General features: G+C 36.1%; 3 protein-coding genes across 3 annotated transcripts; all 3 read right to left on the reverse strand.

Moving 5' to 3' along the window:
* Window positions 1-5,643: 5,643 nt before the first annotated feature.
* LOC117320863 (piggyBac transposable element-derived protein 4-like) lies at window positions 5,644-7,829 on the reverse strand. Its single transcript, XM_033875346.1, has 4 exons — window positions 7,583-7,829; window positions 7,274-7,526; window positions 6,430-6,736; window positions 5,644-5,858 (listed from the first exon to the last, which is right to left on the reverse strand). The coding sequence occupies exons 1-4, from the start codon at window positions 7,827-7,829 to the stop codon at window positions 5,811-5,813; spliced, it is 855 nt and encodes a 284-aa protein (XP_033731237.1). The 3' UTR covers window positions 5,644-5,810.
* A 4,041-nt stretch (window positions 7,830-11,870) lies between these two features.
* Window positions 11,871-14,588, reverse strand: LOC117320864. Its single transcript, XM_033875347.1, has 7 exons — window positions 14,081-14,588; window positions 13,414-13,961; window positions 13,233-13,298; window positions 12,996-13,076; window positions 12,757-12,801; window positions 12,594-12,643; window positions 11,871-12,112 (listed from the first exon to the last, which is right to left on the reverse strand). The coding sequence occupies exons 1-7, from the start codon at window positions 14,586-14,588 to the stop codon at window positions 12,007-12,009; spliced, it is 1,404 nt and encodes a 467-aa protein (XP_033731238.1). The 3' UTR covers window positions 11,871-12,006.
* Window positions 14,495-17,826, reverse strand: LOC117320856. Its single transcript, XM_033875340.1, has 2 exons — window positions 17,767-17,826; window positions 14,495-16,357 (listed from the first exon to the last, which is right to left on the reverse strand). Exon 2 carries the CDS (start codon window positions 16,225-16,227, stop codon window positions 14,968-14,970), a length of 1,260 nt encoding a protein of 419 aa, XP_033731231.1. The 5' UTR covers window positions 16,228-16,357; window positions 17,767-17,826; the 3' UTR covers window positions 14,495-14,967.
* Between the last annotated feature and the right edge of the window lie 394 nt (window positions 17,827-18,220).

Here is an 18,220-nt window from a genome sequence, read left to right on the forward strand (position 1 = left end):
TCCCTTGGTGCTTAGTTATGCATATTGCGTTTTGAGACCAATCTGAAAACAACATGGCCGACGGGCAGCCATCTTGGATTTTGACAATTGAAGTTTGTTATCGCTATTTCTGAGAAAGTACTAAATGGATCTTTCTGAAATTTCATATGTAGGTTTCCCTTGGTGCCTTGTTATGCATATTGCGTTTTGGGACCAATCAGAAAACAACATGGCCGACAGGCAGCCATCTTGGATTTTGACCATTGAAGTTTGTTGTCACTATTTCTGAGAGAAAGTACTGAATGGATAATTTCATATGTAAGTTTCCATTGGTGCCTAGTTATGCATATTGCGTTTTGAGACCAATCTGAAAACAACATGGCCGACAGGCAGCCATCTTGGATTTTGACAATTGAAGTTTGTTATCACTATTTCTGAGAAAGTACTGAATGGATCTTTCTCAAATTTCATATTTAAGTTTCCCTTGGTGCCTAGTTATGCATATTGCGTTTTGGGTCCAATCGGAAAACAACATGGCCGACAGGCAGCCATCTTGGATTTTGGCAATTGAAGTTTGTTATCACTATTTCTGAGAAAGTACTGGATGGATCTTTCTGAAATTTCAGATGTAGGTTTCCCTTGGTGCCTAGTTATGCATATTGCATTTTGATACCAATCTGAAAATAACATGGCCGACAGGCAGCCATCTTGGATTTTGACAATTGAAGTTTGTTATCTCTATTTCTCAAAGTACTGAATGGATCTGTCTCATATTTCATTAGTAGGTTCCCCTTGGTCCCTGGTATTGCATTTTTGGACCAGTCTGTCCTGAAAACAACTTGGCAAACAAACAGCCATTATCGTTAAATCTCAAATTTCTTATATAGCTAGGATTCCCTTGTTTGAAAAGTACTGGAGGGATGTCTCAATTTGCACAGATTAGTAAAATGAAGGGAAAAGTAGAGAAAAGATCAATCTGACATGGAACCTATGAAGATCATTCAATGGTGGGCGCCAAGATCCCTCTGGGATCTCTTGTTTTATCCATGATCATAGCGCCTTAAGCACATATCTTGCACTGCCCGACCAATTTCAAAACAGCTGATTTAACTGTAACACGTTTCTATTTCAGAATTTAAGACACTGCCTGTGCTAGTAATTAAACCAGAAAACCTTAGGTCAATAGCCAAGTTTCCTACAACTAGATCACTTTGCATCTATAAACAAAATAGCAAATATTAATTTTACCTTATGATTATTATTTATCATGTAACTACCGCACACACTGACTGCAAAACTGCTGCTTGATAAACGCTAGCTTTATCTGTCACTAAGTAATGCTTTATGTGTCAAATCTGAAGTGACAACTTTCCACTTGACCCAGACACTTTGGCGTCACACGTATCAGTTGCGTTGTGAAATGTAAATTGTCCCATTGATTCTTGTATCTAACTTAATTATAATTTTTTTCTTTCCCAAGTTTCCCACCAAAACCAACTTTGCATTGTAAGATTCTAATAATGTATTCTCTATACATTTTGTTTTAAATAGGTGTGCAAAAATCGGCTACACATTAGAATGAAAAATTAAGGAACCTTATTAACTCTTTCCGTACCGTAATTCCTGTCCGGGTTCCGTACCGGAAGTCGTTACTAGGCTCAACCCCGCACATATGTGCAAAATGGCGGATTACTTGTGTGTTTTTCAGATGAGGTGAATCTTCTGCAGTAAAATGCAGGTAATCGTTAACCATTGTGCATATCGGTTGGTCTATTGTTAAAATAGATATATATCTTCATTTTCGCAGCATTATATCTGACTGACAGCTTTCTAACGACTGAAAAATCGGCATGATTTCGTAAACAAACTACGATCTATTGTCTTCACCAAACTTTTACATACGGCCGTTTTGTAGCATTTGGAGGAAAGTAGGATTCTTTATGGTTACACAGCTGGTTGGTTTCCTTAATACATATATTTTTTACTGTGAACAACTTCTTTCAGTGTCTGTTAATTCTATATGATAGTTGTTGGTGGTCATGGCGTATTAAATCTGGAAAATAATTACGTATGAGCGACTAGGTTTTGAATTGGACACATGTAGTCAGCACGTGTTTTAGTAACATTCGAAGCATTATACCACAATATCCCGTGTAGTTGTCAGCACATATCAGCATGTTGTATATGCATTTAATGATGACACACTGTAAAATGTTATTTTAAGATTGTTTAAAAAAAACACACTAATAATTTTGTAGTATTTAGTACTGTTCAGACAGGTCATTACATATAATAATGTGAAGAATGAAGCAGCACGACGTCAGATTCAATTTCAAGAAATTTAAAATGTTTCTATACTAAGCTGATGTTTACACGTAATATTCATGACTCGTGTGATCAGATTGTCAGTTATTGTGCTGTATATATATATATATATATATATACTGTACATGTATTGGTATACAAACTGTCACACAAACAAACAGTATATTTTAAGTTCAATTAAATGCATCGATACATTGAAAGGTCGCACTCAATAATTAGAAAGTTTGTCTGGAATTTTCAAATCCCAAGCTCGCCAGTCTCAAGTGGTCATTGTGTTTCCTCTCCTGTTACAGAAGTTATAGTAGAAGTGTTTTCGGTACACATGCATGAAAAGTACATGTAGGAATACAGTTTTCACTGATAAACCTACAATTTATTTTTTTATGTATCCTTTTCAATTTTATTAATTGTATTGCCGAATATAACGAGTCCCACAATGCCAAGTTTTAGTATTTCCATAAATTCTGCGAGTCCTAGCAAATATTTATGTGTACAAACTACACGACGTGGGACTCTTAGATCTGTCACTCACATTTTGATGTTATTGACTGTTGATAACCCTTTGTCATAATTTGCATTGAGATAGACACAGGTTCGATTCCTGTCAGGGCACGAGTGTCCCAGCAGGAATCGAGAGAAACAAGCATCATCAATTATTAGTCCTTCAACGAAACTTTTTGAATGACCCTATATACATTACCCAGTGAATTAATTCTTGTTTTTAATTTTAATGGATGTGAGGAAAACATCACATTATTGACGACAATAAAAATACCAAAGTATTTGTCAGATCTCGTTTATAATACTACATCATAGTAATGCCGACATCATCCATTCATGTTTATAATGAGAGTTTTCTCTGGTCCAAGCAACACACATAGTTATTTTGACAAAGAGATGTCAATTTAACATCAGACAAGTTATGAGTTTATCAAACCATCAAACATCTGGTATACAGCAGGTGTCAGAGGAAACTCGGATTACAGTCTACAGAATGAAATATACATGTGATTATTTTAATGTCTGGAACTACGATTTCTGGTTTATAGGAAGACATTACATTGAGAAAGTGAGATGTAATAGTGACTTTGGGGAAATACCCCAAGTTTCCTCTGACCCCAGCACCAGACATAAGACATTTTGACAAACAAATGTCTACATCAGACATTTTTAGCAGTTTCAAAGTTCCAGTAGTTTTATTTTGAAATTTCACTTTGTCACTTATAGTTATATTTTATGTTTGCACTTATTGGTTAGTGCAATATCTTGGAAAATCATTTCAAAGTTCATTTTTGCAGAAAATTTGTATTCGCATGACACCCAAGACTGCTGCGAGTTCAATTTCTACCAAGGTGTACGCCAATTTCTGAAAAGAAACCTGGTACAAATGTAAACTGGTCATATTACTAAGTATGGTAGCAACTCCTGGCATGCTTCAGAAGATTTTCCTCCAGAAAATTTAATTTTACTTTCTTCTTGGAACTCGAAACTGGAAGTCATAATTTATATCATCAAATCAAAGCTGTTGATATGATGTAAATCAGTACAACATACACCAATATGTATGTTAACTAAGTCTATGATTACAAAAAAATGACAAAGCCATGGAATAACAGAACAAGCTTTTATATTCAACATGTTTTTGTTAGTATCATTTGATGAATACCACAAATAAACAATCCAAGAATAACATAACAAATAAACAATGCAAATATTCAAAAATGAACCGGATTATTGTGTGCACCTTATCACATGAATGTAGCAATATGGCTTTAAATCTAATCTGCACAATTTTTCTAAATCAATTAAAATTTTAATTAAGAAAAATCTTGTCGCTCCGTTTAATTATTTTAATATGTTGCAAAACTCTATTTTAATATGATTTTTCGGAGAAAAAATTCTCTAAAAAATACTTAAATCTAGAGTTAACTTTATAAAATTGAAAATGACTCTGTATACATGTGATGATATAAATCCTTATACTTATTGACCTCAAAGTACATTTAACAATGAAAATTGGCCTAACTTCTGGTTCAAGTGGTATATAATTGCTTGCTCGGTTATTATAATATCCTGTTTATTATAATATTTTTCTTTGGAAAATAGAATATCATAATAAGCGGTCTCCACTGTAACATGAAAATATTCAACTACAGTACAGTTCAAATACTGTACAAGTTATAAATACTGGATATTGTCATTGATATTGAAAATCATGAATGTGACAAATTTCCAACATTTCAAAATAAATTTACAAACAATCTCAATTATATATGATATATATGTAAGTACAGGTCTTGGTGTCTACTCTTCCTGTGTGACAGGGACTAAATCCATGTGAAATGGTTCAAAGCACAAAACGCACAGGTTTACCCCACATTGTCGGCATCCAAAACTCGATTTTCCACACTGGAAAGACCTGCCACATCATGCTATCACACGTCGTCGTTTTCTGACAGAACGTGTATCACCAATTAACTGTTTACAAAGCCTTTCTCTGAATTCCAGCTGGGTAAGATGCTTCACTCTGCCAGTTCTGGTTTTCCTCTGGTGACTTGGAGACTCCTTCATAAGAATGAAAGAATTCACAAGGGCTGTATCAAGCAAGAAGAAGAAAACATACTTCCACCATTTGTAGCACTTTCTGGCACAGGTGTACTGCATACGGAGTTGATCAGCTCTATCCACAGCATTCATATTGTCGCCGTACATTTTCACAACAGAAGGGGCCAGTTGAACTCTCTCACTACCATCTTTATTTTTGCGACGCACCTCATGTAGTGTAGTAGGGTCTGCATTTGTCGACAGAAATGTCACTGGCTTGTTGTCAAACCAGACACTGGCCACCAGGTTTCCTGTAAACACAACATACATCATGTAACTTATATAATAGAGGTATATTAGCTTCATCAGCAGATTATCAATAATTATTTTACTATGAAGTGATAAACCAATGTATTAGTTACAATTATAATGGACGCAGCCGACATAAATTGCCGCTACATTTATATAGCAGTACATATATTTGAATCAAGTTATTCAAGAATAATTTCAAATAGATTACAGTATGGTTTACGATATGAATGCAACTTGCACAATACAGTAACCTGAGGGATATTGTATTAAATAAAGTTATATTGATAATATATCCCAGTACTGTATAATGTATTTAAATTGTAGGTACTAATTTGCTACATTTTCACAAGTTACTTTACAGACATAATAGTATTTATTATCCGAGCAAACACAAATTGAATAAGCAATAAGTTGAAACCAATCTGAATATTCCTGGCACTTTATAATTACCTGATTGCAGCATTGTGAAGTCTCCCTTTTTTAAACATTCTCCTTACTGATACCAGACGGGAACCCCTTTCTATTGATTCGACATGTTCCACATGCATAGAGACCATCCTTTAGCAAGTCAGAAAACAGCTGGAGACTGGAGAAGAAATTGTCAACATATACGTGGCGACTGCTACCAACAATGTCTCTGGTCAGGTCGGTCACAACTCGAGCAGCAAGTCCAACTTCTCTCTTGCCTTGTTCATTTCCTGAAAATGGTTGGTAAAATGCCTTTATTGGTACATGTATAATATAATATAAACTTTATTTATTTTACAACAATTGCGAAACAAGTTAATAACTGATATTAATCACTATTGTTGGCCCAGATGGAAGCGCGCGAGGGGTCTTACTGTGGGAGGAAACCGGAGTACCCGGGGAAAACCCACGTGGTCGGGCAGGTGACCCCATACCTTTTCACGTCTGATCTTGGAATCGAACCCCGGCCGCATAGGTGAAAGGCCAGTGTGTTACCACTGAGCCACCCGACCACCATGGTACTTGTACTGTACAATGTATCTAGGTATTATGTTATAACTGACAATGTTCAGTGTTATATAATTTTGGTAAAATAATAAGACTATCAAATTAATTTGCATGATGATCTTGAGTCAATGTATAAGACAATATATGTCAATATGTTTTATTCCTGAATAATTAAGATTTAAGTCATTAAACAATTACAAAATATAGTGAAGTGGAGTTTTATTTATGATGGATGCAACAGAGGCATATCTATTGGACTGGAGCAACATGGAACATCATGCAGAATAAACATACCTGCTCTTCCGGTGTAAATCTGGAGTTTGTCGACATAGCCATTGGTGGAATCCGCCCGCTCCCACACCTTGATCCCAAACTAACCGGCTTGGCTGGCATATACTGCTTAAAACTAAGCCTCCCCTTGTATGCAATCATAGCCTCATCTATAGCACAGTCCTGGTGTAACGGGTACTGGGATGCTATAGTGCCTTGGATGGTATCTAAGACTGGCCTGACATGATGGAGCTTGTCGTGACCGTCGCTGCCTTTGGGGGGATTTGTCGTGGAGTCATTCAGATGAAAATACTGTGCGAGTTTCTCAAATCTACAAGTCAAGACACCCGAAACTGTAGGACAAACCTTAGAAATTTATTGGTTTAAAAACAAAAGAATAAAAGAAACTACAAAATATATACTATAAATTGATAAATTCACCATTTGTCATCTCGTTTGAAAAAATTATTACAGCAAGTGTTAAATACTTGGTCATTTTTCACATTTAAATCTGTACCCAGCATATAGGCCTATAGATTTTACTTTTATAACTGATTAAATTCACAAAATTAAGTTAAAATTTGAATAAGAATTTTATAACTTTGCTTTAACATTTTAGATGTTTGTTTGTAAACATCCTAGTCAAGAAATAATTACAAGTTGTTTCCACTTCAAGTAGGATAGGCTATTTACCACATAAGTTACATAACTAAATGATTAACTTGAAAAGAAATATGGTCACAATTTCAACCATTAGGGCTCCAATGAAGTTTATATTGCTCATCACTAAAACAAAATACTGTCATACATGTAGAGTCTACATTTGTACAGTACATTTTGTAAATTAAATACAAGTAATTTGATTTACCTGAGTCTGGTCATTATGGTAGGCAAAGATGTTTGAAACATCCAATCAGATGACCAGTACATCTTTGCAGTTGGCAGGTCCAGCAGTGACATAAAAATCACAATCCCCAAGAAGGTCTTGATCTCGGTGGGCGAAGTTGCCTGCCACGAGCTGTCTGCCTTTTCCCGGATCCGCTTAGCAGCATAGGTGTTGGTCTGCTGGGCTAGCTTGTCGTACAAGGATTCAGGGAAAACCAGGTGAAAGAAATCCAGCTCTTCTCAGCATCCAGTGCGGTAGTAGGGCTAGCTATATCCTCGAAATCCTTCACACGTATAGGTTTCAGATCAGCTGTCCAGCGGCGATCGTTGTGGGCGTGTCCAGCATCTCCACCTCCGCGGTCTACGAGGCCCGCTAGCGGGATGATATCGGCGAGTGGAATGTCATCATCACTCTCAGAGTCCAGCTCAGACAATTCCAGATCGGATCCACCGATATTGTTGTCTAATTCTTGGGTCCCAGCCCCTTCTTCATCGTCTGATTCAGTATCAGCATTCACAGTCAATGCACTCGCCGCCATGTTGTTTACATTGGTGATGACATTTCATAACATTTCCCGGGAAATTCGAACAAATTGGGTCACATGACGAAAATTGTGTACTTTTCGCCTATCAAAATCTTTGTTATGAACCGAGGGATTCATTTTTTTGTGTAAATTTATTGGATAATTCATCTGTCGTCTGCTACAGCCAGCTAATCATAAATTAGATAACATAACATCCCTTGCCGTGTGTATACGACAACGGGGATGAGACGTCACATTTTCCTGTCGTCTGTATACGACAACGGGGACCAGGAAGCACGTTTTTCTGTCGTCTGTATACGACAACGGTACGGAAAGAGTTAAACAACTACCCCATTGAAGTTCCTTTTAATACGTACACTTTTTGTACGTTACTTTTGGTGATCTTCTTGGTATAGTCTAGTTTTAAATCGCTACCAAGAGGAGAGGTGATAGAGGCCTTGCAGAAATCCATATGCTGGAGAACATCTAGCTGGTAGACCTTCATCAGTCATCTATGTTGTGGCACAGGAGCTTACTGTGGAGGCTCTTCAATGACTCCTGCGGATACCAGTCCTGAATAATTGGCGCCCATTAACTTTTTGCATGCTTTTAAGGTAATGGTGAACCTTTCGCAGGTACATTTCACCATGCAAATCCTCCAGGAGTTTCTGTACCATACTGCTGCTGTTTCCTAGTCCTATCTGACGCAACAAAATCACCACCTTGTCGCAAGAACACTTTGCAGTTAGAAAACAATAGTTGTCTGACTCGGTCCAGCTGTGAGACAATGTGTGCCTAGGCAACTGTATGTAAGAAAACACCAATATTTGAAATGGTTACAGTCAGTTGAGGCTTAATAGTATACAAGAGATCCCAGAGGGATCTTGGCGCCCACCATTGAATGATCTTTATAGGATCCATGTCAGATTGATCTTTTCTCTACTTTTCTCTTCCTCTAAGTGTTACTAATCTGTGTAAATTCAGAAACAGCCCTCTTGTACTATTCAAACAAGGGGAACCTATATATAAAATTTAAGATTTAGCGATAATGGCTTCATGTCTGTCGGCCATGTTGTTTTCGGATTGGTCCCAAAATGCAATACCAGGGACCAAGGGGAACCTATATATGAAATTTGAGAAAGATCCCTTCAGCACTTTCTGAGAAATAATGATAACAAACTTCAATTGTCAAAATCCAAGATGGCTGCCTGTCGGCCATGTTGTTTTTCCGATAGGTCTCAAAATGCAATGTGCATGACTAGATACCTAGGGGAACCTACATATGAAATTTGAGAAAGATCCCTTCAGTACTTTCTGAGAAATAGCGATAACAAACTTCAATTGTCAAAATCCAAGATGGCTGCCTGTCGGCCATGTTGTTTTCCGACAGGTCCCAAAATGCAATATGCATAATTAGGCACAGAGGGGAACCTACATAATAAATTTTGAGAAAGATCCCTTCAGCACTTTCTGAGAAATAGCAATAACAAACTTCAATTGTCAAAATCCAAGATGGCTGCCTGTCGGCCATGTTGTTTTCTGATTGGTCTCAAAATGCAATATGCATAACTAGGCACCAAGGGGATCCTACATATGCAATTTGAGAAAGATCCCTTGAGCACTTTCTAAGAAATAGCGATAACAAACTTCAATTGTCAAAATCCAAGATGGCTGCCTGTCGGCCATATTGTTTTCCTATTGGCCTCAAAATGCAATATGCATAACTAGGCACAGAGGGGAACCTACATATGAAATTTGAGAAAGTTCCCTTCAGTAACAAGAATTGTTTACTTTCTGAGAAATAGCGATAACAAGAATTGTTTACGGACGGATGGACGGACCACGGACCACGGACGCAGGGCGATTTGAATAGCCCACCATCTGATGATGGTGGGCTAAAAAATCTAGTGATTTCAACAAGAGGTATAGGTATAATAATTGATTAATATTGATTTCAAGCCTTCATTATAGTACAGTACATTAAAGTGCAGCTCAATAACGTACAATATAGTACAGTACATTACATTATGAGTAATGTACATTATAGTGCAGTGCAGTACATTACAGTGTTGCCCTGCAGTGTAACACTTCAGGTGTTTACATGTACTTATATAAAAGAAAAGTTCAACCGCAGGTTCTTTAAACTAACTTCTTTAATTAGATGGCTCATGGCGTTTTAACATCTTTTCCCCCAGGCTGGTCAACTGGCAATAACTTCTAATATGAGGCTTTAGCTACGTGGCCGAAAATGAGTGCTAAGTACGTATACAACATCGAGATGTTGTACCGTCTGCGTCCCGGGTCCGCACTACACTGTCCGTAGTCGTGGACAGTGTCCCTTTTATAGTAGGTTGTTATGAAACCATCACGTTTTCAACCCGTGAATTAACTTTTACATAAGTTAAGGAATGTTGACCTTGGTCCAAAATAGATGGTCATCCTGACTTAATGACGTAAAAATAGATGGTCATCCTGACGTAATGACGTTTGCCTAACGTGGCAGGACGTGCCTTATCTCTGAGAACACTATTTCAACATATGTAAACATTCTGACCGCCTTTGACCAACCTGTAGTACATGTATATACCTATCATAAAATATATATGGCAATTACCTTTGACCAACCTGTAGTATATACATATCATGAAATATCTACGGCAATTATAATTAATAATTATAATTAACAACATTTATCAATTACGTAATAATATCACTTCATCAAGTCCATTGTGTTACAGCAGGTAGGGCGTATGAATTGTACCTGCTGTCCCATTGCATGATCGTAAGAGGCAACTAAATTTGGGATCTTATCTTTTCTCTTCTTTCTGAACAACTTTCTTCTTCCTAATGTCTCCCTTGGCAATGCCTCACTTTTGGCCTTTAGTTGAGCGTTCGCCCCTGTGATGAAGGATTTGGGTTCTGTCCCCAAGGCATACCAGAGTCTTTAAAAATGGTAGTGCGCCCGTTGTCAGTATAATGTGACCGATTGGGGTATGCTGCTGGGTGTCTTCGGCAGTATGCTTCAGTTAGGTAGCACTATAAATCGGCAAAATGTCCGGCCCATCACAAGGAGACTTAACACGAACATACTGCAGCCTCCCAAAACACATACGCACTCGCCACACGGGAGGCCGTCCTTAAATGACCTTAGCTGTTAATAGGACGTTAAACAAAATAAACAAAACCAAACCAAACTAGATTTCTCCACATAAAATTTCACACGGAAAACAATATTTAGCTACATTAAAGAAATCGATCTATTCTATAGACTTTGATATATTGTACGTTACTCTCTTTGCCGTTCTGTATATGGCTCATTATTTGCTCTTGGTCACATTCTATGGGACAGACATATAACATTTTCAAAATAAACATTTTTCAATTTTTTCTGCTTTTTTGGAGTGAGCTAGGTTTACTGATTAAGAATAAACACTATAAAAGATAATAAAATTAGAAATCTTGTTTTTATTCATTGTTGAAAAAAATATCATGTAACACTGACAGACAAATCATGTAACTGGACGGACGTATCATGTAACATGACAGAAATTTCATTGAATATTTATTCTGGTTAGATCTGATTGTTAAGTGACTGAACAGTTGTTTCAGTTTCAGTTTAGAACTCGATTGACACGAAGCTTTTGCCAATTTTCAATATAAAAAATAAGACAGTTCTTCACATTAACATTATTTATTTGCTATCTTTTAATTTTTCATTCTTTCTCTCTTGAAGTTTACAGACAAGGTATCCAGTGTTTCTGAAAGAGAAAAAAATGCATATTTCATAATAATATTGATATATATATAATATTTGTTAAATGGCATCAAGCTTTTACAAATCAAAATAATAAATTCTATTATTAAAAGTCTGTTATGTCCAATTTATTGCACATGCTTATTTCATAAAGTTATGAGTTTAACAAAATCCTTACCTAAACCTTTAATGAATTTTTACTTCACTTCATTCAGCTCATGACTAAGAGCTAGGAATCTAATTCTAAAAACAAAGAAAAAAAGAAATTACAGATCACTATGTACAGCAAAAAGAAACATCAATTCATGATTGATATATATAATGTTCTTTCAAGGAAACCACACAAACAAAAATTATATGGTATTACAATATTTACATCAAGCTGACCTTCAAATTTGTAAATTATCCTCCTTCCCTGGGATTCCATTGCTGGTGCTTTTAGTGTACCATCAATGTCTTCAAAAATAATGGTATGGTGGATGTCTTGCATAGCCCAACCCTTTGTACACTTCTTAAAATAATGGACAAATGGCCAGTTATCAACCTGGAATTGAATAAAACATTCATATCAATTATCCACTTGAAGCTCATTTAGTTACAATAAGATAGAAATCGTGTGTTAGATGTGATGCATTTAATGACACCATTTGCATAAATGAAGATGAATTTTTGCAAAATATATAGCTATTCAATTATGAGTTGAGTCCTAGTTTAACACTGAACAGAATAAAGTCAGAAGCATCAATTAGTTAATTAAATCAAATTGTATATATAGTGAAAACTTTTAACATGATGAGTAAACAAAACAATGAACAATAACTCTTATTTCTTACCACAGCTGGCAATATTGAATTCCCAAATTTAATTTTTAGGAATTCCCCTGGTCTGTAATTATAAGCAAAGCGAAAATATACCTGTCATTAATGCAATTTGAAACAGTCATGTAAACAAATTATTCCGTGTGAAACATGTTGACTAAATGAAAATAGTTAACTAGTAATTTGAATGTATAATAATTTTCATACCGTGGCGCTTTCTCTTCTTCAGAACAATCATTTTCTGCAACAACAGCATCCTAAAAGAAAGACAAACTTTAATTAAGCATATGCCAAAAATTCTGTTCACTGTTTACAACCTTTTTTTTGTTAAAATAAGCAGTGGAATATAACTACCATATGTTTTCCTTACCTCCATAAATGTCAGGATTGGTGATAATGCCATATCTTCAGGTTCCTACAAAAAGACAGATTGATGACTTCAATAAATAATAGTCGAGATAGAAGCGATTTTTGATTTGGCAAACACAAGGACAATGATATTGCTACAGTTTACAGCGTCTTCACAAAGTTTTAATTTTTTTGAATAACACGTCATTATATACATGTATATGAATTCAGCAAATGGTCAGCTTTTTATAACTTGCTTACCTCTTCTAAAGCATCCAAAATTCCAGTAAGGCCTGATATGTCCATATCGTCTTCATCTAGGCTGCAATCTATTCTTTCAGACTAAAGTTGAAGAATACAAATGAACTTCATTATGCTACACAAATTCAATTTATTTCTAAGAAAATTAAATTTCAGATAAGCTTTAAAGTTATTTCGCTCTTTATCATATTGAATAATACCCTAATATGATATCATTGAAATAATTCATTATCTTACCCTACTATCTTGTGTCTGGTCATGGACTGATTGGGCTTGAATATCTTCTACAGACTGGGCAAGAACCTGATTAAAAAAATATATATGAACTTTAGAATATGTTAATCCTTTGTTAACCTCAATGAAGCTCAATTTGAAAAAAAAAAAAACATTACTAGATTATCATAATAAAAACTCTAACCATGGTATCGTGTGGCTGTAATTCATGATGGAAGTCAACAGGTTGTACCATGGGTTGGACATCAACAGGCTGTACCATGGGCTGGACATCAACAGGTTGTACCATGGGCTGGACATCAACAGGCTGTACCATGGACTGGACATCAACAGGTTGTACCATGGGCTGGACATCAACAGGCTGTACCATGGGCTGGACATCAACAGGTTGTACCATGGGCTGGACATCAACAGGCTGTACCATGGGCTGGACATCAACAGGTTGTACCATGGGCAGGACATCAACAGGTTGTACCATGGGCTGGACATCAACAGGTTGTACCATGGGCTGGACATCAACAGGCTGTACCATGGGATGGACATCAACAGGTTGTACCATGGGCTGGACATCAACAGGTTGTACCATGGGCTGGACATCAACAGGCTGTACCATGGGATGGACATCAACAGGCTGTACCACAGGCTGGACATCAACAGGCTGTACCATGGGCTGGACATCAACAGGTTGTACCATGGGCTGGACATCAACAGCTGGTTGTGGTTGTTGGAGATCTTAATTGGGTCAAGAATTTTTATAATCGTTTTGTCATATTTTTGTTTTCCAATTTGATAATTATTTTCATATAAATTATAAATATAAAATTCTAACATTCTAACATTATAAAGGATACATTTCAGGCGAATTGGCTTCCATTGATCTATGTACTCCTTCTGCTGGCAATTCTCGGGTGTACCATATAGGCAATTCTGGCAAAAACAGGACAGACGCCTTGTCTTAACCATTTCCCTTTCAACGCCAACCAGTGAATGGATTTTTTGAGTGCCTGGAATGGTGCAAATGTTTCTTTCAGGGCGTGGTCTTTGAATGTTTTCCAATGCAACATAGAGAAGATGCCTTCTCTTGTGTAGACACTTTCCATTATCATCTTCGGAGTCCTTTTCGAGGTTGTCCCTACAAAAGGTGTAAAAGTCTGATGCTGAGACAATCTCAGCCTCGCCGTTTTTGACCGCCCTTGTCACCCTCGATTTTAAAACGCCCCCCTCCCCATCACACCTATTTTTCCCATGTCTGGACTCATAGAAGTCGCGCTGCACTATAAACCCAAACTCAGTGATGGCGTTCGCTGCGTCACAAAATGGAATTTTTGACTTGTATTGTGCCGCGCAACCGTCGCTCATAATGAATGCTTTATTGACCTGTAATCCTCTCTTAGTTTTCAGATGTTGGAATATTCTATGGAGAAAGGCATTAACAGCATGGGCATCATGTATTAAATCATCGCTGATGATATCGCAACACTCCTCCACCACTTCACCTGGACAGGTGGGACATTGATAATAAACAACTGCGGGATGTATTGTAACAGATTCTTTTGACCAATGTGCTGATTGTACTTCATTTTGAGACATGCAAGAGTAGTTCTCGGCAAAGTCAATAGCTATAAAGCAATTGTTGCAGGTGGAATGTTTTTGGTCAGAATTCCGAACTGCGAAATTTGCCAATTGGCTTCAAATAAGTGTTTGGAGAGGAAGTGGAGTTCTTTTTCAAATTCAGCAATCAATTCTGATGTTTTTCCTTTACTAACTGTGAGTTCTTTCTTCTTCTTTTTTTACCATTTCTTTTGTTTATCGATACTTGTAGCGCCCACTTTTTCCATTCTTCGTCTTTTTCTTCTAATGCAGCAATGAGGTCTGCATGCAGTTTTCCTGTTCCGCAGTCTACACATTCCCTGTCAATACATTTAAGGCTGTGGAATGGACCAGTCCTGGGGCAAAGAGTCTTCTCCACGGCCTCCTGGATACTTTTCATTTTTAGTGTAGGCTTCTGTTCTTGAGAAAGCTTGTTGATAGCTACCATCTTCAATCTTAGATTCTCGCAGTATTCACACAAACACTGCAGGTATTTTCTGTGTTTTTGTGTTTTAACAACCTTAGGCTTGAGTTTGGTGAATTTGTCATATGAAATAGCTTTGTTGGGATTTGCTTCTTTCCATTTATTCCATACACTGTGAAGTGATCCTTGGATAACTCTACACTCTACAGCATCTTTCTTGATGTTTTTTTTGTTTGGTAAGTTAGTCGACACATTATCTTGACAAAAAAAGTTCTGGATTGACTCTTCTGTTTCTTTAGCAATGCAGTCTTTTCTTTTCTTTTGTTCTTTAAGACACCCTTGTGAAAAGTACTTTCTTTGTATGCCAAGTGCTGCGCTGAAAGTTGATGTCATTCCGTGTCTTTTCTTAACATGTTCAGAGAGGGACCCAATAAAACTCTTCCTTTTCATACGACTCTCTCTGTCCCTTCCTCTCATATCTAAGTCCACATCTTTGATAGATTGCAGGATATTGTCCAAGTTTTTCTTTGTTTCAGAGGAATCCAATCCTTTATTGCTTAAAGCAAGTTTTTTTCTTGGTGTGGCATTGCTTACAAGGCCAGAAACAACATCTGCAAATTTGGATGGAGACTTTGGCAATCTCTTTTTAGCCCGGTAGACAGCCTTTTTTAAAGCACTGTCAGACAAAGGGGTCTTTGTGTTCTCAGTTGTGATAGGTACTGATTGGACAACAGTCGTTGCTCCTATCATATTCTTGCACCTCTTTTCTCGCTTTCTTTTTGCATCTTTTTCTCGTATACGCCTTTTCTTTTGGCTTGACAAGCCAGCTCTATATTTCTTTCTGTATTCAGCTTTTCTTTTATTTTGCTCTTCTTTTGCTTTTTTTTCTTGTCTTGTTGCCATTTTTCGGACTTCTGAATTGTTTGTCTTTTCTCTCTCCGTCTTTTTTCTTTCTCTGTATTCCCTCATTCTGATCTTGGACATTTCTCGGTTTTTTTACTTTTGCTCCTCCGACCATTCATGTCTGGCCACTCGCATTCGCTCAGCATGTTTTTCTTTATCGTGTGTATTCTTTAATACCACTTTAAGTTTGCTGGGCATGTTGCTTGGTACTCTACAATGAAATTTGTTTTTTTTTAATGAGGATCTGACTTGAGTGAATATGCAATAAGGAATTTATCAACCAAGTAAATACTTTTTATATGTATGTTTTGAGCCAATATTAGCTAGTGTCATATCAAATTATTAAGCAAATAGAATGAATTTCATATTTATTCATATCACAAAACTTGTTTTAAAATGTATACATACATTTTTTTTTTATATAATAAAACCATTCTATTTGACCAATAAGGCAACATCTGGTCTGAAATGGATGATTCAGTCGAAGAGACAATACAAAAGATTATCGTACATGTAATTATTGACACAATATATAATAAGATTATTTATTTTTGCTACTAAATCCTGGTCAACTTTCAACCAGAATAGTACTTGCCCTTGGTAGCCTATATGAATGCGATTAAACGAGCATGGACGTACATTTTAAACTTTCAATTTATGAGTGCCTACATTATATTTCCTACTTTAATAGTATTAATTTGTTACTGTTTTGTGTTACATGTAGATCAATATATGTTTATAGATCTATATAATTATTATAACAGTAATTATAAAATATTAATATATGTAAAATTCCACAGTTTAAAGTTGAAAACATTCCTTAAAATTCCAATTATTTAGATACAAAAAGTCTAACTAGATCTTATATAACACCTTGATGATTCAAAATTAATTTTATTTAATCATGATTATTGATAATAATTTATTAATACACATACGTATACATTGGCTGAACGAAATAATAATAGTTCTTTGTGATATTGAATGACAACAGACGTGGATTAAAATTAAAATTCAGCAAATTTTCATGCAATGATAAGTTCATAATGGGCCATATTTACTTTATCTTTTTAAAATTAAGTGTAGTTTAAAATGATCTTGAACCTATTGTTAACATTGTTTCTATAAAAAAGGAAATAAAATCAAGCTAAAGTCAGTTTTCTTAAATATTAAACTGGTTACAATTATCAAACATCGCACGTAACGGTACAGAAATATCACGTAACATGTGTGGACAAATGAGACACATGTGTAATATATCAGTTATTTTTAAGACCGTCATTTTATTTTGTCATATAATATACTTTCCAAAGTTCAATCATTAGAATACATATTTTACAAGAGTAAACAGTAGTTTATTTAATTCGATGTAACCGAAGTTTCAATCTCACGTAACATGCTTGTCTGTCAGGTGTTACGTGAATCGATGATCGTGTCCGTCATATGTGAACAAAATGCACATATGTGATTGTTTACATTCTGTCATCGAACGTGATGGCCTCAAACATTGATTTGTCAATGTATCGTATGTGAAAAAAAACATTTGTTTACAAAATATATCGTTTAGTTTGACTTGTATATGTTGATATGTTGTGATTCACGTAACTTTGGACTACTTACCTCGATCACGTAACTTCCGTACGGACCGTCTTCAACAAGTGTGTACCATCTTCACAATCACCGATTCCCGGGAAGGTCACCGCAAAGCATACCGGGAGCTCATAAATATTCATATTGTACACATTTTTTGCACACGGTGTTTTCCAAAATGTGTTTTCCACATGATCTAATTATAGCACGTAACCAGCACTCCGTGTGACAGACATTACGCATGAGTTAAACGACGATGAATGTGTGGAAACCTACGCTTTATAACTATGATTTGTTTACATATATTACAAATATAATATCTTTTCATGAGGAATAACCATTGAAACATCCACATTTTGTTATATTTTCACAGATTTAGACCATTCATCAATATGTTAACAAAGTGACAGACGTTACGTGAAGAAACGTGCCGCTTACAAAACCGTTTTATTCCTTTACCGACGAGATTAAAGACTGATTTACA

This window comes from Pecten maximus, unplaced genomic scaffold (assembly GCF_902652985.1).
Source record: "Pecten maximus unplaced genomic scaffold, xPecMax1.1, whole genome shotgun sequence".
Lineage (NCBI taxonomy): Eukaryota > Metazoa > Mollusca > Bivalvia > Pectinida > Pectinidae > Pecten > Pecten maximus.

Bases quoted from the DNA above. Each gene is read 5' to 3' on its own strand.
- LOC117320863 (XM_033875346.1), bottom strand. From the start codon at position 7,829: ATGGCGGCGAGTGCATTGACTGTGAATGCTGATACTGAATCAGACGAT. The intron at 7,527-7,582 runs GTGTGAAGGATT...GATGCTGAGAAG, and splicing joins AGCTGATCTGAAACCTATAC to AGCTGGATTTCTTTCACCTG. The intron at 6,737-7,273 runs GTAAATCAAATT...CTTGACTTGTAG, and splicing joins ACCATAATGACCAGACTCAG to ATTTGAGAAACTCGCACAGT.
- LOC117320864 (XM_033875347.1), bottom strand. From the start codon at position 14,588: ATGAGCGACGGTTGCGCGGCACAATACAAGTCAAAAATTCCATTTTGT. The intron at 13,077-13,232 runs GTAAGATAATGA...CTTCAACTTTAG, and splicing joins ACCAGACACAAGATAGTAGG to TCTGAAAGAATAGATTGCAG. The intron at 12,113-12,593 runs GTATGAAAATTA...ATTCAATTCCAG, and splicing joins GAAGAAGAGAAAGCGCCACG to GTTGATAACTGGCCATTTGT.
- LOC117320856 (XM_033875340.1), bottom strand. From the start codon at position 16,227: ATGTCCAAGATCAGAATGAGGGAATACAGAGAAAGAAAAAAGACGGAG.